This window comes from Belonocnema kinseyi, chromosome 9, assembly GCF_010883055.1.
Source record: "Belonocnema kinseyi isolate 2016_QV_RU_SX_M_011 chromosome 9, B_treatae_v1, whole genome shotgun sequence".
Taxonomy (NCBI): Eukaryota; Metazoa; Arthropoda; class Insecta; order Hymenoptera; family Cynipidae; genus Belonocnema; species Belonocnema kinseyi.
The window spans coordinates 64,249,994-64,271,701 of NC_046665.1; the positions used below are offsets into that span (position 1 = coordinate 64,249,994).

Consider the following 21,708-nt stretch of genomic DNA (forward strand, 5'->3'; position numbering starts at 1 on the left):
TAAAGGTAAAGAAGAATACCACTCAACTAAACAAAGAAGAAACTTCTCGTGAGTCTGTAGTCCACTTGTCCACTAGCTGCAGCCCTGATATTTGCGATTCGCAACGCAAACACATTCATAATTCAACCGCATTCAACAGAGTGATAGGCACTCCAGGCACAGATGGTTCTGGCTCTGGCTCCGAATACGGCTGGAGGAGAAATACATTCTTGGGGGCGTTTTAGCACGAATATAATGTACGTGTGGTTCTTCGTTTCGCAAGTTTTTTTCTTGTGATTCGTAATGGTGTTTTTCAAGTTAGGCTTGACTCATCAAACCAACTGGTGTTCAGGATTTCCTCCTTCTGCAAATACCGTAAATGCTACTAATGCCAGTTGAAGGGCTGTGTGTCCCTGAACAGGAACTTGCTCTCTCTCAACTCTTTCAACAATGTACCATTATCGCTAATATATTCGTTCGAGAATAGTTATACCCAGTAAGTCATGGGGACTGTCAACGGAGAACTGGAAATCAAATATCAAAAAATTGCTACGGAGTACTCCAAGGTTAGTTTTTAAATTTTACAGTTAATCTCTTTGGTGATAATTGTTTTTTATCGTATAAGTTGTTTCATTTGAGCAGATAGCGACCGGAATCGTTTCTAATTCTAGCTCGAGATAATTGTTTTCATATTTGTCAGGATGACGTTTTTACCTAACCTTTAATTGTATAATCGGATGATAATGTCAGACCTCACAAAACCGGCCTCTGAGTAGTGTACCCTAACATTATGGTTATTTTATTTATTATTCATATTTAATTATTTTTATAGTTAGATTTACTTGATTTGGTCCCTATGGTATTACTTTTTTTAATGAAAAGATCACATTAGTATTTAGTAATAGTATTTTAAATTATTTCAGATTATTCTCAAAAATTCTGAGAAATTTTTAATATATGTCAAAAATTTGAAGGGATTTTAAAGGTTTTAGGGTATTTTAAAAACTTCTAAGGTATTTTCAAAAGGTTTAAATTTAAAATATTTCAGAGAATTTTTAAAAATATCGAGGAACCTGTTATTTATTTAATTACAGGGTATCCAGCGACCTTGAAAACCTGGAATTCTGTTGGAATTTGTATTTAACCTTGAAAATCTGGAAATCTCCTGGAATTTTTCTCGAGAACCTTGAATTAATTTTTTTATTTCCAAACAGTTATTTTATTGAAATGCGAAAAGTAATACTGAAACGTTTTTTATTTATCAAGATATATGAGTAATTTATCTTTTACTCATCACAGAATAAATAAAGAGATTTCTTGGCATTTCTGGTAAACTTAATAAATTATTTTATAGATTGCAATGAACAGGCTTTAATATTGTGAATAATTCTATACGTTTTTAATTTCGTCTCTGCTAATATAGAATGTTGAATCAGTAGTTTAAATTTTTTATGTTAATTTAGGTTCAGAATTAAAATGCCCCATATCGATATAACCGATTTTCTCAAGAGTTTTACCACTCATGTTTTGAGTGCACACCAAATTACAAAAGATTACTCAAGATTTCAAAAGCTTTCAAAAAATGTCAAAGATTTAAAAATATTTAAATTGTTTTTGAACATTTTAGAAAGATTTAATGGATTTCAAAGATTTAAAAAACAGGCGTGTACGTCAGATTTCAAATATTCAGATAGGTTTCACAAATATTTTAAAGATTTAATAAAAATTGCATACAGATTTTAAAAGAATACAAAAATTCGAAAGATTTCAAAAAGGGTACAGTACATCAGATTTCAAAGATTTTATTTGAAAAAGACGTGTACACTAGATTTCAAAGATTTTGAACATTTCTAAAGATATTAATTTTAAAAAGGATGTAGTAAACCAGATTAATAAGATTTCAAAAAAATTTACACAGATTACAAATATTTTGATAATTTCAAATTAAGTCAAAAAGATGTTAAAAAATCAAAAAGTCATCAATGTTAAACTAATTTTAAAAGTTTCAACAAATTTGAGAAAATTTCAGAAGATTTCAATGATTTCAATGATTTCAAACTAATACAAAAGATTTCAAAAACAAAGAAGAAAGCTTCAACAATTATTTGAATAATTTCATAAAGATTTCAGATTTCAAGAATTTTAAAGATTTCAAATATTTCACAAAATTTTAAAAAGGTTCCAAAATATTTCACAGAAATTTCAAGTTTTCACAAATATTTTAAGTACTTCAAGAGGTTTCAAGGAATTCACAAAGCTTTCAAGGATCTCAAAGACGACTTATGTTCGCAAAAAAATAAAAAATTGTTTATTTATGGTTCTACTTTCTTTAAAAATTGTTAGACAAGAAAATATGGAATGGCTCTTATTTATATATAATAAACGCTTATTTCATTATGTGATTTAAAAAGGAGATCTGGAAAAACTTGACTTCTTGACCTGAAAAACCTTGAATTTAGTTTCAAAGATTCGCTGGACACCCTGCATTAACTTGAAGTGATTGTAAAGCGTTTGAAATACTTTAGGATAAACGTATTTTAAATTCTGAAGACATGAAATGATTTTACAGGACCTATAAAGCGTTAATCCAATTTAAAAAATTTCACGAGATTTAATAAGGTTTTCGAGAATTTCAATTATTATAAGGGTCTTTTAAATTTGTTAAGATATTTTATATTTTATTATTGACGTAGGATTTTTGACCAGGGAAATTAATTCATAATTTTAGATGTTATTGGTTTCGTCTACTGGTCTTAATCAATATTATTAAAATATTGAATAATTTTAAGATTGTGAAAGAAATGCATTTCGTAGGGTTTCAAAGATTTGAAATCATTTTTTGGAATTCATTCTACATTCTTATTAATTTATCCTAAATTTTCATTTCCTTGGCATTTCCAAGAGCTTTACAAGATTTCAAGGGATTTCAACAGATTTTAAAGAATTTGAAATATTTTAGGTTACTTTAAAAGATCACAAAGAAAGACGTTTTTGATTGCTTTTAGTGATTTAATGCGATTTCAAAATATTTAAAATTTTTGAGGGTATTATTGTAAAGGATTCCCGGGCGTTTTTAAGGGTTTTAAAAAGTTTCAAGGGATTTCAAAAAATATCAAAGGATTTGAAATATTTTAGGAACTTTTAAAAGATTCTCAGAAATGATGCATTTGTTGCAATAGTTTGAAGGGATTGCAAAGACTGAAATATTTTAAGGTATTTTCAAGAGATTTATACAGTTTCAAAGTATTTCCAAGGATTTTAGTCATTTTAAGGCATTTGGCAAAAATTTCATGCGGTTGTGAAGAATTTCCTAGAATTTCGGAAAATATGGACGGATTTTAGAGAACTTGTAAGATTATAGGATATTTAGAAAGATTCCAATAGATTTGATAAGTATTCCGAGGATTACAATGATTTTATGGGGCTTTAAGAGCTCTTAAATTTCATGATTTCAAGAAGTTTCATAAGATTTCATGCAATTTTGGAATTCTTCCTAATCCACTCAATTTTACTCAATTAAAAGGAGTTTTAAAAAGTTTGTGTTCAATAATTTTTCTACACTCATTTCAAACTTACTCAGTTCAATGAATTTGTTAATATTTTTGAATTGGTTTTAATTGACTTGATTGTTTTTTAAATTCAGTTTGATTTTTTATGAATTCTATCGAAATCTTCTCGTTTCCCTGAAATTCATCTAAATTCACTTAAATTTTATTTAATCAATGGAACTTTTCGATTTTTAAAATTTCTTTCATTCATTTGAATTCTGTTGAATTTAACTTGAATTATTTCGTAGGCATTGGTCACTTCTTGAGTTAGAATTTAGTAAAGTTTCAAAGATTTGAAGAGATTTCAAGTTTTTTTTGGGAATTCACCCTGAATTCTTTTAATTTCTTTGGAATTTTCTTGATTTTTTTTAATTTACTTAAACTCTTCTAAATTTACTAAATTCTGTATAAGTCAATGGATTTTTTTAATGTTTTAAAGTTTTTATTTCATTGATCCTAAGGTATTTTAAACTCACCTTGAAAAAATTAACCTATGAGGGGAACAAAAAGTACCCTTTGATCCCTATATTTTATCCCATGGAGAATTTGCACGATTTTTTGTTATATTTAAATGCATTTTATATTTTTTCATATATAATGAAACGCGAGCTATGCAATTTTTCAATAGATTAAATATTATTCTACAATCTTATGCAATATCATGCAATCCCATCTAATCTTTTACAATACCTTGTAATCATGACAGAAAATTATTATAAAAAAATCAATATAGAGTACAAACGATTAATTTATTTATTTAACGTAGGATTTCAAAAAAATATTAAGGAATTTCAAGGAATTCTTGAGAATTTCCATGGATTCCAAAGAATTTCCAAAAATAACGATGAACTTTCACAGGTTTTAAGACTTGAACGACTGTATGAACTTTTTAAATATTTAAACTAATTTTAAAGAATTTCAACGGGTTTTAAGAGATTAAAAAAATTTCCTCGGATTTTAAGAAATTCAAAAACATTTTAAAGGAGGTTAGAGGATTTTAAAGATTTACAGACATCATATGATTTCGAAGAAAATTTACAGTTGTTAACAATTTTTAGTTATGTTATTGTTTTTCATTGGAAATTGTATTTTTTATTCAAAAATGTTTAATCTGCTAAGAAGATTCATAATTTTTAAACAGGATTTATAATATTTAAAAAAGTTTTATTATGTTAATTTTTTCTTTCGGAAGTTGGCATATTAAATAAAAAATTAGATTTTAAAGAAGATTCACAACTTTTAACAATTTTTGGTTACATTAACGTTTAATGTGGCGAAATTGATAATTTTTAATGAATTGATTAGTTTTATATTCAATAATTTTTGTTTAAAATCATCAAATTTACAAGCTTCGACAATTTTTGATTTTGTTAACATTTTTCGTCAGAAAAATGTGATTTCAGACAAAAAACATTAGGTAAAAAAAATATTTAATATCTTACGCAATGTTTTGTTATGATAGTGTTTTTCGTCTGAAATTTCTATTATTAATAAAAAAATTATAAAATGTTGAATATTAAAATTTTAAAGTTAAGATATCAGTTTTCGTTAGTCATAAAAAATATTATGAATAATAAATTAATTAAATATGAAATACAAAAATGTTGTAATAAAGTGTGGCTTATTTTTTTCTCGAAAAACTTCCCTACAGCTCAACAATTTCCAGATTTGTAAAAAGGTAAATAATCTTCAAGTATGGCCATAGAAAAATATAGTTTAAAAATTGGACACAGGAAAGTTGTAGAAAATGTTTTCCCGAAAAAATAAGCCATCATGACATCATCTGTAATATTATTTTCATTCATAAAATTTTTGAAAAAATATTTTTTCCGATATCTGATTTTTGGAACAACAACCACTTTAAGTTAAATTATTAACTCTTTTAATGATTAAATAATTAAGTTTAAAATGCTCAATTCTAAAATCTATTATTTTACAAATTTTCATTTAAAGAATGTTTTAAATGCAGTGTTGAAAACTTATACAATTAGGAATTAAGAGTTTTAATTTGAAATTTTTTTATAAAAACCTTTCATTTTGATCAATTTTAATTCTAAATTATTGCACGGTTTTTTAGCTGAGGTATAGTTCGAGCATTAAAAATTAAATAATATTTGATTTTTAATCTGTTCAAACTTAAACAATTTTCAGATTTTAACGATGAAATTTGAACGGTTTCTATTTGAAAGCCTTGGTATTTCAACCAATGTAAACGTCCGGTTAAAAGTTTATAAACTATTTGGACTTTTAATATAATTTAGAATTAATAGATTTATAATATTTGGCAACATTTAACTGTTCATTTAAAATAAAGAATTACAAAACAACGAATTAATTTCAAAATTCCAATTTTGTAGGCAATAGAAGGAATTTGGGAAAATTTGGTATTTTTAACATTTTTATTGCGATTGAAATATTTCAGAATTTTTATCGAGTTGAAAACGATGAAAATTTGATTTTAAATATAATGAAACCGCGCGTATTCATATCCCCGTCCGAGAACGTAAACATTCACTTATATCCTCTCGGGAGGGGATCCCACCAATGCTGCTCAGCGAAGGGGAAATGGCCGTGCTGCGTTCTGATTTACGGGTTTCTCACGTGACTCTGCGAGGTGGTGGACGCCAAGCGGATATAAATGAGAATTATGCAGATATAAGTGGGAGAGGGTATAAGTGAGGGCAGTTATAAACGCCATTTCAGGTTTAAGTGTATTTTATGAATTGCAAGAAGGATAATTTTTTATATTCAAGATTTTTATCGAGTTCGACGGGAGTAAATTGAGGTTTTCAATTTTTTATAATTAGAAGAAGCCCTTTTTTATTTTTATAATTTTTATTTAGTTAGAAGGGATAGAATTTCGGCTGTTTATATTCTTTTTGAATTGGAAGAGAGTAATTTTTTATTTTTAACATTTTTATTAATTTAGAAAGAAAACAATTTTGATTGCCAATTTTTTCTGAATTGGAAGAGTTACATTTTTTTAAAACTTTTTTATAGAGTTGGAGGGAAGTAAATTTTGTTTTTAATTTTGTATGAATTAAAAGAGAAAATTTTTTTTTTTTATATATTTTTATCGAGTTGGAAGGAAAGAAATTTTGATTTTCCATTTTTCTTTTAACTGGATGAAGGATAAAATTAAAGGTTATATTAAATTAAAAATAATGTATCTTAGAAAAGGATTATCTTCAAAGTTAATGTTAAATGAATTTGAAGGTTATTTGTTTTCTTTCTGATTTGGAAGTGGGTAATTTTTTATTTTGAACGTTTTTATTGAGTTGGAAGAAAGGAAATTTCGATATTCAATTTTGTATGCATTCGAAGAGGGATATATTTTTATTGATTTGGAAGGGTGGAAGATTTGGTTATTAATTGTTTTCCTGAATTGTTAGAGAGACCTATTTTATTTTTCACCTTTTTTACCATGTGAATTGATTTCCACTTCGAGTGCTTTAATTTGCAGTTCCGTTTTGATTACTTTAGGGACAAAAGTTACTCTTGGAAATCCTAAAGGAAATCCGCTAATATAAATAACCAACTCATAAATTTCCACAAGGAATTTAAAAATCTTCTAAAAATAACCTATGGTCCAAAAAATGCACTAAAAATGTTTTGTTAAAAGATCTCCCAAATTGTAGAGTATGCTATAACAAAACGACCTTCTGTTAGAAATATTTGCCAACCAAATCAAGTACTTTCTTTGCAGATTCGTGCGCAAGCAAAAATCTTAAAAACAGCAGTCATCGAGGAACAAACGCGAAATGCGGACATTCGGGGACAACTGAAAGAAAAGGAAGTAGAACTCCGTCGGGCGGAGCAGGAACTCGACAGTCTTTCCTTTCGAAATCAACAACTCACAAAACGTATCACTGTTTTGCAAGAAGAACTAGATAGGACTCAAATAAAACCGAAAAAGAATAGAAGTAAATCCTCCGAGACCAAAACTCAGGCCCCTCATCCTCCTAATCATATCCTGGATGAGGAATTCCAAAAGAAGATTATCGAAAATGCTCAATTACTTTCCCAAATAGGGGATAAGGATAACGAAATCGAAGTTTTAAGAGAAGAGATTAAGTTCTTTGAAAATAAATTAAGTCTCTGTGAAAAGTCTAAATTAGGTTTAGAGATCCACTATCGGGATATTATAGACAAATTTGAAAGAGAGAGGGATGAATTGCAAAGGAAGTTGAGCGAGAAACAGAAACAGGAGGAAACTGTTTCTTGGTCGAGTGGCGAGGGAAAACGAGAAGGGTGTGATTACGATTTGAGAATGGGAGTCCCAAATCATCGGCAGAATGATCACTCTCCTTATTCTTCACCTTCTGCCTCTCGGAGATCTTCAAAATCGACTTTGGAAATGGGACCTCGAAGACCTTGGACTACTGCTCATGAAGAAAATAGCGAAGAATTCGATTATACAAAGCCGTGTGAACTTGAGAAGGAATTAAGTCACTGGAAGGCCCAGTATAACATTCTCAAACTCAAATATGATGAAATTGCGCAGAAGGAAATTATAGGGACACACATGGGTGAAAATCATTCGACAGAACCTGTCGTAATTAGCAATATGGTAATCCTTTTTTTATATCATATTTTACTTTTCAGTGTACACGAGGTTTCAAAGTGAATTGGGTTAGTAACTTGTTACAAGTAAGTAAATTACTGAAAAATTACGCCATTTGTAACTTGTAAAGTAACTAAGTTACAATTTTTTCAGTAACTTGGAACTTTAATTTTAGTTACTTTGTTTTTTTTCAGGGTGTCTAGTAACCTTGAAAACCTTGAAAACCTGGAAATCTCCTTGATTTTTTCACGCAAACCTTGAATTTTAATTATTCTTTTTCTTTTCAAACAGTAATTTTATCGAACTGCGGAGAGTAATTTAAATTTTTTACCCTATTATAAAAGAAACATCTCTTTTAGAAGAAATCTTGCTGCTGAAAAAATTTCTATTCGTCAAGATATAATTTATCTTTTGTTTATAACAGAATAAATAAAGATATTTCAAGGCACTTTTTGCTGAGGTGTTCACCTTAGAAATTATAAAAATTATTAGTTTTAAAATTTCGATGTTAATTCAGTTTCAGAATTAGAAAAAGCCATGGCCATACAATGGATTTTTCGAAGGGTTGACCACTCGGTTTTTTAGTGTACAACATATTTCAAAAAGTTACAAAATATTTCTAAAGATTTAAAATTAACGCCAGATTTCAATAATACAAATAATACAAAAGATTTTCCAAACAAAGATTCAAGAAAGATTTGATAAATATTTAACAAAGATTTCAAGGATTTCGAACATTAAAAAAAGGCGTATACACTAGATTAAAAAGTTTTCACAAAATTTTCCCAAAGATTTGAAACAATTAAAAATATTCCAGTGATTTCAAACGAATACAAAAGACTTAGAGAAGATTGCACAATTTCTTTAAAGAATTCATAAGGATTTCAAGAGATTTCAAGAATTTCAAAACATTTCAAAGATTTTAAGCGATTTCAAAAAGTTACAACACATTTGAGAAGATTTCAAAAGACTTTAATGATTGTAAACAAACACAAAAGATTTCGCAAACAAAGATTAAAGAAAGAGTTCACAAAGATTTCAAGAATTTTAAAGATTTTACAACAGCTTTGAAAAAAGGCAAAAGATTTCTCAAAGATTTCACCAAAATTTCAAGCATTCACTAAGGTTTGTAATACTTCACAAAGATTTCAAAAGATTTCAGTGATTTCAAAGACATTACAAAGATTTAAAAATATTCCTAAAGATTTCACAAAGACGACTCATGTTCGCAAAAAATTAAGAATTTGTTTATTTACGATTAGGCTTTCTTTCGAAATCGTTAGCCAGTAAAAAATGAAATGGCTCATTTTTTACATGTATGACAAACGTTTATTTCATTATTTGATGCAAAGAAGGAGACCCGGAAAACTTTGATTTCTTGACCTTGAAATCCTGGAAAAGACCTAGAATTTTGTTCCTAAGAATCGCTAGATACCCTGTTTTTGTATATCTCCCGTTAAAGGAAACTATAAGGAAACAAGGAATAAGAAAAGAAAATTAATCTCTTTTGATTTAGAATTTAGTCATTTTGTTGAATATTTGGACAAGATTACGATATTCGTGGCGACAAAGTTTTAATGTGGATTCCTATAGGACTTTTAGCGACAAACATGAATATGAACGTTTTAAATCGATATCTCGAATAGTTTTCGATATATCGATTTTTTAAACTTTTTTTTAATTTGCATAATGTCTTAAATTCATTCTGTTAGGCGATTTTTGTACAAGAAAAAGTTTTAATTTGGATCCCTATAAGGGAAAAGGGGCAGGGATGTTATCTTACATTATTTCTGTGACCAATCACAGGGGTGCCTTCGATATCTCGAAAAGTATTCGAGATAACGATTTAAAAATTGCAGATACGTATTTCTCGCAAAAACTCCCATCAAAATTCATATTCAGAAATTATGCTTTACAAAAAAAAGTAAATAATTGGAACATAAAAAATCGATGTATCGAACACTATTCGAGATATCGATTTCAAACTTTCAGATTCGTATTTCTCGCAAAAAATCCTATAGGAAAAAACAATAAAACTTTGTCGCCACGGATATCGTAATCTTCCCAATATTATTCCTTTTTTTGTTGAAATAATATAAACTATTATATTCTTCGTTGAGAATTCGTCTACTTTGATTGAAAATGTGACTATCTTGTTGGTTGAAAATTCACGAAATTCGTAAAAAAATCAACTTTTTTGGTAGAAAATTAAACTTTTTGGTTTAAAATTAACTTTTACGTTGGTAATTTAACTCTTTTATTGAAAACTTGTCTTTTTGGTTTGAAAATCGTAGCAAAAGCGACTATTTGATTGAAAATTATTTTTGATTTATTTATTATTATTTTTTTAATTAATATTTATTTCTTCTTTATATTTATTTCTATCTTATTATTTCTTCTGTTAAAAATATTAACTTTTTTTTGTTGTTATAAAGTCGAAATAATGATTTGGTTTAAAAGTAAGAATTGTGTTGAAACTACATGTTTTCGGTTTGTAAAAGCAACTGTTTTTTTACAAAATTCGTCTTTTTTGCTTGAAAATCCAACAATTTAGTGGAATTTTTTTTGTTTGGTTCAAAATTCGGCTTTTTCGTGTCAAAATTGATCTCTTTTGGTAAAAAAGTACTTATTTATTTCGTTTGAAATTCAACTACTTTTTTGTGGAAAATTAATCTCATTTGGTTGAAGATACAGATATTTTGTTAAAGATTCGTCTTTTTTAGTTAAATTTAAGTGTGTACATCTTTCTTGTTTGAAATAATACCAACTACTATATTTTTCTTTGTAAATTCTTCTATTTTGGTAATAGATTTCTGTACAGGGTTTGGCTATTTTTTGAAAAATTCTTCATTTCTGATTGAACAGTGAATCACCTTGTTTAACATTTTTTTTTTGTATAAAATTCAACTATTTGGTTAAAAATTAACTTTCTTGTTGGAAATTTAACTCTTTTGTTAAAAATTATATTTTTTGGTTTGAAAATGGTAGAAAATTAGACTATTCGGTTGAAAAAAACATTTTATGTAAAAAATTTAACATTTTTTGTACCAGCTTCAACTATTTTGTTGAAAAGAAACTTCTTTGTTGAAAATTTATCCTTTTGACATAAAAATTTAAAAATTTGGTTCAAAATTTATCTTTTTTGTCCACAAATCAGTTAACTTTCAACAAAAAAGAATGCATTTTAAAGTAAATATTTGATTTTTTAACAAAATAATTAAATTTTCTATCAATTAATAAAATTTTAAACCATGAAAGAAGAATTCTCAAAGAAAAATATAGTAGTTGCTACTTCAACTAAAAAAGATTTGGGTTTTGAATTAAAAATAGTTGAATTCATCAAATAAAGGCGAATTTTCAACCAAATAGTTGATTTTTCAAACAAAAAAGATTTTCCAGTAAAATTTTGTACAAAACAGTTGAATTTTTAACCTAAAAATATGAATTCTCAACAACAAAAGCTAATTTTTTATTCAAACAGCTGCATTAAAAAAAAAAGAGGAAGTTTTAAATCCAAAAGGTTAGTTCGCTACCAAAAAGGTGAATTTTTAAACAAAAAAGACGAATTTCCATCAAAATAGTCACATTTTCAACCATGAGATGAATTTTAAACTAAAATAATGAATCTTCAAAAACAAAAATAAATTTTTCAGGCCAAAAAGATGAATTTTCTACAGATCATTTAAACTTCAACAAAAAGGATCTAATTTGTAAATAAATTTTTGATTTTCAACACAAAAAAAATTTGTTTACCAATTAATAAAATTTCAAAAAAATGAGAAAATAATTCTTAGCATAAAGTGTAATAGTTTTTTTTTGAGACAAAAAGAAACAAATTCTCAACAAAATAGGAGATTTTTCCATCCAAAAGGTTTTTTCAGTCAAAATGGAAAAAAAATTCAAACAAATCGTTGAACTTTCAAGCTAAAAATAAAATTGTTTTACAAAACAGTTAAATGCCTTCAATATTCACGAATTACCCACATGGCATCGAAAGTTTTAATACATTTGTTATCTTTTTTAAACCACTTTTCCCGAAAAATTCCCTATTATTACCTAAAATTGAACTATTGAAACGCTGTGATCCCTGGAAATATTTCAAAAAAATCTCCAAAAGATTTTACGATCGCTTGCGCACCAATATGACAAGAGTGACCAACCCCTAGTATTCTACTTTTTGGTTCTGGTAATAGTTTATAAATATTTTTCAGATTGGGAGACTGACAGCACCCTTTTCGATTGGCGAGGAAGTCGAGGCTCGTGAAGCGAAAATTAGAGATTATTTTTTACGGGAAATCGACAAACTAGTCACCGAAAAGCATCTCTGTCATGTTAAAAACTTAGCTATAGCTGCCAATGTAAGTATTTGTAGTTTATTTCAATCTCAAAAAGAGTCAATTCTCATAAATTTTATAATCTACGAGAGAACATTTTGTCTACAAAATAATACGAAAGCCATCTAAATTCTGCGTAAAATAAACTCATTTTGTAATTTTTGAATTTTTCCAATAAGAAAGTATATAATTTTCAAATTGTTTAGAATAATTCAACTTTAATCGCACTATTTCTCACAATATTTAAAATTCTGCAATTTCGAACGGTGAAAATGACAGTGATTTTTTATTTGTCAGAAATCACATCTTTTAGTACAAAAAATCTAGTCGTTTAAAATGTCACTTGGGGATCGTCCATAAATTACGTAACGCGTTTTTCTTTTGTTTGAATAAAGACGAGCATGAAATTGATGTGAAGTTGAGAAAGACACAACGATATAAACAAAAGAAAAAAGTGTTACGTAATATATGGACGATCCCTTGATACTACATGACATGATGCTTATGAATATTATATTGATTGTCTTTAACATCTATATAATTTTATTTTGAAATTACATTTTTGAATGTGCAATTCTAAAGCAGTTGAATCTTTCTATTAAATATTTCAAAACTTTATATTAAAATCCTTTATAGACAGTTTTGAATCTAATAATTTTAGATGTAAATATAATGCAATTTTGAATTGAAAAGCTTAAAATTGTACAATTTCAAAAAATGAAATTGTATTATAGTAATATTGTTTTGTATTCTTTAATTTAATTTTTTTCACTGTAAGATCTTAAAACTATCCGATTTATAGTTAAAGATTTAAACAAATAAATCATTTCAAATTAAAAAATATTTGGATTGAACATTTCTAGAAGGAAAAATTAAAATTAAAAAATTAAAAATTGAGCAATTCCGAAACTATTAATTTTTAAGCGATTTAAAACTCATTCAAATAATTGAAATTTTAAAGGATTTGAGTATAAAAAGTTAAAATATCAATACTTTTTGTGACTACAATTTTTTTCAATTTAAATGAATTTCTCATTCGTTCAAGTTTTTAACGTTCTGAAATAGAAATGTTTCCCTTTTAACATTACTATTTATTTTGAATGTTTTTTTAGCATAATGCAATTCATTTTTTATTATATAAAAATTTGTTAAATCAGCTTTAATTTTTAATTATAATTCTATTAGGTAATAACAATTTAAAATTGTAGAATTTCAGAAGCTTTGACTTTGAAAGATTCAATTTAGTTTTCAATATTATGTAATTTTAATCGCTTTGAATTTAAAATTATTCGAATTCAAAAGTTTTCAATATATACAGTTATTTAATTTTGAACGCTTTTAATGATAAAGAATGCAATTTCAATTCCTCTTAATTTTAAATTACCCAATTTCCAGTATTCAAATCTTAAAATATTTAATTTTTAACGTTTTGACTTTTTAATTCTTTCGAAATTTTAAACTGAAATGGATCAATTTTGCGATTCCTAAATTCAAAGTAAACATGTTTAATTTTTAGCGCGTCGATGTAGAAATTAAACACTTCAACTCCTTTTTCTAATTAAATTATCCAAAATCGTTCGTATATTTTTGCATCTTTTTGGTTAAAAATGGTTCTTCTTTGCTTAATAATTCAACTAATTTGTTTAAAACATTTGGTTGAATCTCTTTGTTAAGAAATCACTTTTTTTGTAAACGATTTATATTTTAAGTTGAAAAGTTATCTCGTTTGTTAAGAGTTTAATTATCTTGTTGAAAAATAATCTTTTTTATTTGAAAATTAAACTACTTGGGTCAAAGTTAAACTACATTGTAAAATTTTTTATTGAATGCTTATGCCTGGTTGAAAATTTAACTGTTTAGTGAAAAATACTTTTTTTTTTGGTTTAGAATTCATTTTTTAACAGAAAATGTAACTTTTCCATTTTTTAAGATTGATATTTTTTAGTTAAAAATTCGCGTTTTGTTTTTGTTGTAAAAAATAATTTTTTATTTTGAAATTTCATTTTTTGGGGGGGTAAAAATGCATCAGTTTCGTGGAAAATTAGTTTTTTGTTGAACAGTCATATTTTCTGTTTGAAAATAGAATTTTTGTAAAGAAAATTTTTTTTTTCTGGTTTGAAGGTTCAATAATTTAGATAAACTTTAATTTAGTTTTTGAGTGAAAATCTTTATTTATTGGAAGTTTGTCTTTTTGGTTTTAAAATTCTTTTCTTTTGTTGTATAAATTTAATTCTTTTTTTTATTTAAATATAAACTATGACACTTTTTCGTTGGGTCTTTTAAGGATGAATATTTAACCATTGTGTTAAAAATTCAATTTGAAAATTCTAGTAATTTGTTAAATAGTTGTCTTTTAAAATAGAAAAGACTTTAAATACATTGGAAAATTTGAAATTTGTATATGAGACAATGTTTTGTTCCACTTATAAAATATTCTATGCTAAAAACATAAGATTAAAATGCTGGTATTTGAATGTTAATGATTTGAAATAAAAAATTAGTCAAAGAAAAACCAGAGAACTTTCAGAATGTCACGCGTTTAAGTTTTCCGGGAGTGGGGTCTTCTTATTCTACTTCGTGATATTTATTAAGTAATGTGAGGCAATTTAATTTTGAGATTAGAGTTTCAGTCTAACAGTGCTAAATAATTAATGAGCTACTGCTTTGCATATTTTAAATTCCTAAATATATATGAGCTAAAAAAAAAATTAATATTCAACCGTTGATATAACCTGAACAATAAAAATATTGTTAAAAATCATAAATTCTAAAATTCTTTTGAATTCTCCTAAATTCTATCATATTCTCGGTTATATAACCTGAATTTAAATTTTCGAGAATTTAAGAACTCTAATTATCTGCAGCCAAAAATTTCCTTATAATGTTTACGATGAGTGGGCTGATCATCGTAAAATGCGAGCTCATAGATGTATAATTTTCATTATTCACATCTAACGCCACTTTTCACTTCCCAGGAAGTAAAAAGTAGAGCTTTAGCCCCGCTTTATAGGCGTCGAAAAGGGCTGAAATCATGCAATTGCCATAAAAAAAAATATTTTTCCAGAACGAAGTTATGAACGTTCACTTGGATACGAGTGAAGCAAGGAGAGAAAAATGCGAAATAGAACTGAAAGAAACTCTTTCTAGCTGGAATAGATTACAAGAGGATAAGGAAATTCAGGAGGGCAATTATAAGGCCCAACTGAGCACTATGAGTGAACATCTCGCCAACATGAACGAGAAATTGATTCACCAAACCGAAGAGATTCAGCAACTGAAATTTGAGCTTTCGAACAAAGTAAGAACATGAAAAATAAAATCAGTGCAGAAAAGCAAACAGATGTTCACTAGGATTCACTAATTTAAATTTTTATTATTTCAGAACAACAAAAGAGGAAAGTGAAAAACACAGGTGTCGATTTAATCGAAAATTGGACACATTCCGTGATAATAAGTTCTCGCTGACGAACCAAGTTTTATGTACATATTAAAAAACACTGAACGTTGACTAGGAAAAAAAATTCGGCTCTGTCCATCTTTACAGCTGTAGTTACGGTCTTTCACATTCGATGTTTTTATTTATAAAATATTAAATAAATCTCTAAACGTTAAACCTTTTGTAATCTTCCTTTCTTACAATATCTCACTAATACAAATTCTTTATAAAAATAAAATAGTGAAAGTAACCTCTTGCTTGGGTCCAGAAAAATATTGCTAAAAGGAAAATTAGATTCCTTTCAATTTGAGGAAACTGGTTATGAAAGGGTTTACAAAATGTTTAAAAAATATTTACGCGTTATTGCAATGAAATAAGCAACATCAATCATTTTCCAGACAACGCAATAGCTCCTTTCAATTAAAAATAATACAAATCTTTGAAGAGTAAATGATAAATAATTGGGTCATTACATATAACTATGTAATTAACAATTATTGAAAATTTATTTTACAATACTTTCGTCTGTCTAGCAGAATATATATTTAAAAAAACTTTTAATCATCAATTTTTAGGAGAAAGGAGGCTAGTTTCGTAAATCAGTCTACCTTGATCGCAAAACTAATACCGCAGCTACATCCTTGTTCTGCTAGTGGATTATTCGTTATTCTGAATGCTGAACGAATTAATTCTTTGTGATATTCTATTGTCGATCCTTTCACGTATTCTAGAGAAGTTTCGTCGATGACGACTTTTGCTCCATCTTTTTGAAAGATCCTGAAGAATAATTAACTCTGTGAGTTTAGCAGAGTTAGATATTTAAAAAAAAAACATATATTTTTCAAAATTACAAAGTTGCTACAGATTAGGTAATTACAGAAAGTCAAAGAAGGCGTGATAAGAGTTAGGAAATTTTTTAAAAACTAAAGTTGAAGTTAATTTTATCATTATGGTTGAAAATCGCAATCATTTGATTGGAAATTAATCATTTTTGGGTGAGGATTCAAACTATTTTGCTGAAAATTAAACTCGTACATATTTGGTTTAAAATCCCTGTCTTTTATTGAGAATTCGAATTTGTGGGAAAATATTTAAGCTCCTTGTTGACTAATTCCTCTTTTTGGTAGAAAATTCCTTTAAAAATTCAAATATTTGATTGAAAATTCATCTTATTGGTTGAAAATTGATGTTTTTGGTTGAAAATTAGTTTTTCCTTATTTAGAATTATTTTTTTAGCTGAAAATGTAACTGTTTCAGTTGTTGTCGAAAAAATATTTGTTTTGCTAGACATTTGACATTCATGTATTTGGTTTAAAATTTAATTTTTGTTAGCTAGTTCAAAATTCGCTTTAACTAATCCATTTTTTGTAGAAAATTAACCTTTTTTGATAGAAACGTAATTTTTTTGTTAAAAAATATTCTGTTTTGTAGAAAATCTAACTATTCTATTTTTTGTTAAGAATTCATTCCTTTGGTTGAAAATAATATCTTTAAAAATTGTTTTTTTTTTTAGAAAATTCATCTTTTGGATTGAAAATTCCGCTGTTTCATACAAAATTCATCACTGATTAAAAATTAATTTCTTTGGCTGAAAATTCGTTTCCTTTTCGTTGAAAAATAATTTTTTAAATTGAAGATGTAACCATTCTATTTTTGCTTAAAAATGTATTTTTTTGGTTAAAAATTAATTTTGCTAAAAACTCTTTTTAATTTACTTTTCTAACTGCAAATAGAACTATTCTAGTTTTGGTTTTGTAAATCTATCTTTTTTAGTTGAAGATTTGTATATTTTATTGAAACTATATCTTTTATGGTAAAAAATTCATACTTTGGGTTTAAAATTGAATTATTTTGTTGAGAATTTGTTTATTTTTGAAAATTGTTTTAACTAAAAATGTAATTCTTTCATTTTTGGTTACAAAATTCTTTTTTTTTTTTTTTGTTAAACATTTCTTTTTCTAACATTTCCACTATTTTAATTTTGGTTGAAAGTTGATCTTTTCTAGATGAAAATTCACGTTCTTTGTTGAAAATAAGTATTTTTGTTATGAATACAATTTTCTTGGTTGAAAAGTATACTATTTCTTTGAAAATAACGTTTTTTATAAAATTTAATTATTTTATTTTTATTTGAAAATGTAACTGTTTTAGGTGAAAACTCAGCTATTTGTTAAAAATGTTTTTTTGGTAGAAGATTACTCTCATTACTCTAATATTGGTTAAAAATTAATTTATGTGGTAAAAAATTTAACTATTTTGTTAAAAATTCGTTTCTTATATTATTTTACTAACTGAAAATTTAAGTATTTTATTTTTTGTAGAAAATTTAACTTTTCAGTTGAAGATCTATGTATTTTGTTTAGAAAAATTTTTTTTGTTAGTTGAAGATTTATCATGTTAGTTAAAAATTCACTTTAATAATTCTATTTTTCGTGTAAAACTTACCTTTTTTGACAGAAATGTAATCTTTTTCATTAAAAAATCTTCTATTATGTAGAAAATTTAACTATTCTATTTTTTAATCAGAATTCATTTATTTGGTTGGAAAAAAATATGTAGTTAAACAATTTTTTTTTTAGAAAATTCATCTTTTGGATTGAAATTTCCAGTATTGGTTTGAAAATTCATCACTGATTAAAAATTAATTCCTTTGACTTAAAATACAATTCTTCTGAGTTAGAAATTAATTTTTTTAACTAAATATTTAACTATTCCATTTTTCATTGAAAATTAATATTTTTAGTTAAAAACTAATTCATTTTTCTGAAAACTCGTATTATCGTTTGTTTAAAATTTACTTTTCTAACGGCAAATTGAACTATTCTAATATTAATTTGTGAATCTATCTTTTTTAGTTGAAAATTAATATATTTTATTGAAAGTGTATCTTTTTGGGTAAAAAATTAATATTTTGGGCTTAGAATTGAATTATTTTCTTGAGAATTCATTTTTTTTGTTGAAAATTGAGAGTTTTTACTGAAAATTTAATTCGTTTTTTTTCAATCCTCTTTTTTATGAAAAAAAGCATTTTGTTGAAAATTCGTTTTTTTGTTGTCGGTTGAACATTTATTTTTCTAGTATTTCAACTATTCTAATTTTTGTTGAAACTTGATATTTTTTAGATGGAAATTTATGTACTTTGTTGAAAATAAGTATTTTTGGTAGAAGATCAATCTATTGGGTTGAAAATTCAACTAACTATTTGGTTAAAAATGTATATTTTTGTTTGAAGATTCATCATTTTAGTTGAAAATTTATTTCTTGAGTTCAAAATGTACTTTTTGATTTTAAAACCCAACTAAAAATTGTTTAAAGTTTAATTAGGAACAAATTTTGTTTACATTAATATTATTAACCTTCAAGGCTCGCTTCAAGGTGTATGGTTGTTTTTATATCTAGAAGAAAATAGACATTGAGATATTGTAGCAACACTGAATAAGGCACTCTTTAATGCGAATAATATGTTTTCCGTTTCTTTGGCTTCTTTTAACATTTAAATTATGCGCCCTTCCCAATTTGAAGCGATCTATTTTCCGCGTAATTTAAATAATGTAATTGTTGTTGATAAAAATAGAAAATACGATTGTTTAAATCTTATTTAAAATTCTTATAAATTATGATTAACTTGTCAAAGCACATAAAGGTCGAGCATATTCTCGAGCACTTAAACTCTTTAGAACACTAAGCAGAATGTGAAGAAACTTATAAATAATGAAAAAAAAATTATAATTACTTGTCGTCATCATGAATGTTTGAATCCAGATCGAATTTGTATTGAAATCCAGAACATCCTCCACCCTCAACTATGACCCTCAAACATCCTCCATTTTCAGATATTTCTTTGAGACGTTTTACGCAACTGTCGCTGATAATAAGAGCATCATCAGTTGTGTTTACGGCAGATTTGGGTGATGAATTGCGATGAATTTGAAGGGGTGCATTCATCCGTGGAGACCTGAAATTCCATCTTGAAGTTTTAATTAAAGTTATTTGAGTTTAAAAAAATCTTGAATGTTTTTAAATAAAGTCTTTTTCAGTTCGAGTTTTTTTTTGAATATTTTGCAGGTTGATAAATTGAAAATCTTTAAAATATAAGATTCGGCTGATCTAAGGCCTTCTTTAATATTGAATGTTTTAAACTTCCAATCCTTTAAATCTTTTTGTTTTAAGATTGTGTTAGTTTGTGTATTTTCAGGTGATAAATTGGATGATATTGAAATGTTAGATTTGGACCTTTTAAGTTTGAGTTAAGTTTTTGGATAAAAATATAAAAATTCAACTGCTTGGTTGAAAATTAATCTTCTTTACTTGAAGATTCAACTAGTTTGTTCAAAATTCAAACTTTTTTTAAAATTTAGAACTGAAATATTTTTTGTTGAAATGATTAATCTTTGAAAGTTGTTCTTTTTTGTTTTAAACGTGAATTTCTTAGTTGAAAGTTGAACCACATTCTTAAAAATAAATGTCTTTCTTTAAAAATGAGGTTTTAATCATTGTGTTTTGGTAGAAAACTAATCTTCTTGGTTTGAAATTCCCTCTTGTTTGATTGAAAATCCATATTTTCTAGTAGAAAATGCAACTGTTTTACAAAAAATGCAACTTTTGGGTTGAAAATTCAATAATGTCGATGAATTTTTTTCTTTCCTGACTGAATATTTGCAGGTTGGTAAATTGGAAATCTTTGAAATTCAAGATTTGGCTGATGTCAATTGAGGTTTTTTAAATATTGAGTTTTTAATTTTATATTTTTTTAGGTTTCAGCTCTTTTGAGTATTTGGAGATGATAAATTCAAAGGCATTAAAATGTAAGATTTGTCTAATGCCATCAGCGGGTTTTTTTAAAATATTGAATTTCTTTGAATTAAGTTTTTTTTTTAAATTGGATTTTCAATCAATTTTTGAATATTTTCAGGATGATAAATTGAAAGTCTTTAAAATGTAAGATTTGGTTGATGGCATCAAAGTTTTTTTTTAATATTGAATTTTTTTATTTTAAATCTTTTTTGTAACTTGAGTCTTTTTGAGTATTTGCAGATGATGAATGTGAAAGTTATTTTTTAAATTGTGAGTTCTTTTGAGTATTTGGATATGATAAATTGAAAGACCTTAAAATGTAAGATTTGGTTGACCCCAGAGTTTAAAAAAATATTTAATTTTTGTAAATTAAGTCCTTTTTTTAAGTTCGAGTCCTTTTGAATATTTGCAAGTTGATATTTTGAAAATATTTAAAGCGTAGTATTTGATTGATGTCATCTCAATCGAAAATAATACCCTTCTCTGACGCGAATGTAAGAAAAATGCAATTTTTCAATCAAAATTTTAAATTGAAAATATTTTTTAAAGTTTGATTTTCGTTGGTTATTTCCGTAGTAAAAACAAATAATTAGGTAAAACAAAATTTTAATTGATGACATAAACCAAATCTTTATACATTTTTAAGATTTCAAGTATTTCTCAACGTACAAATAGTAAAAAAACAAACTATTTTACAAATGTCAAATTAAAAACATAAATTTAAAAACATTGAATATTTGAAAAGAACTCCGATGACCACGACCAAATCTTATATTTAAAATTGTTTTTTATTTTTAATTTAAGATCTTAAAAATTTCATTTTTAAATAAAATTTGAGTTCTTTTGAGTATTTTTCAGGTCGATAAATTCGAAGCATCTAAAATGTAAGATTTTGTTGATACCAGAGATTTCTATTTAAATAGTGAATGTTTTTAAATTGAGATTTTTAATGTAAAATTTGTTTGATGTCATCAGAATTAAAAAAAACTTTGAATGTTTTGAAATGAAGATTTTTAATAAAAATATTTTTTTAAGTTCAAATCCTTTTAAAAA

The 21,708-nt window shown here is 26.2% G+C and overlaps 2 protein-coding genes across 3 annotated transcripts in view; one reads left to right on the forward strand and one right to left on the reverse strand.

Annotated features, from left to right (window-relative positions):
- LOC117179749 (myosin-10) lies at positions 1-16,038 on the forward strand. The gene is made up of 5 exons (XM_033371820.1): positions 1-545; positions 7,234-8,097; positions 12,303-12,449; positions 15,490-15,723; positions 15,808-16,038. Exons 1-5 carry the CDS (start codon positions 483-485, stop codon positions 15,826-15,828), a joined length of 1,329 nt encoding a protein of 442 aa, XP_033227711.1. The 5' UTR covers positions 1-482; the 3' UTR covers positions 15,829-16,038.
- LOC117179750 (iron-sulfur cluster assembly 2 homolog, mitochondrial) overlaps positions 15,774-21,708 on the reverse strand; it is a 27,234-nt gene continuing 21,299 nt past the window's right edge. For both annotated transcript variants that reach the window (XM_033371822.1, XM_033371821.1), the window contains exons 2-3: positions 19,595-19,816; positions 15,774-16,638 (exon numbers count right to left, since the gene is read on the reverse strand). In XM_033371822.1, the coding sequence (XP_033227713.1) occupies positions 16,461-16,638; positions 19,595-19,806 (390 nt within the window). In that variant the 5' untranslated portion in view covers positions 19,807-19,816 and the 3' untranslated portion in view covers positions 15,774-16,460. The remainder of the gene's footprint in view (positions 16,639-19,594; positions 19,817-21,708) is intronic.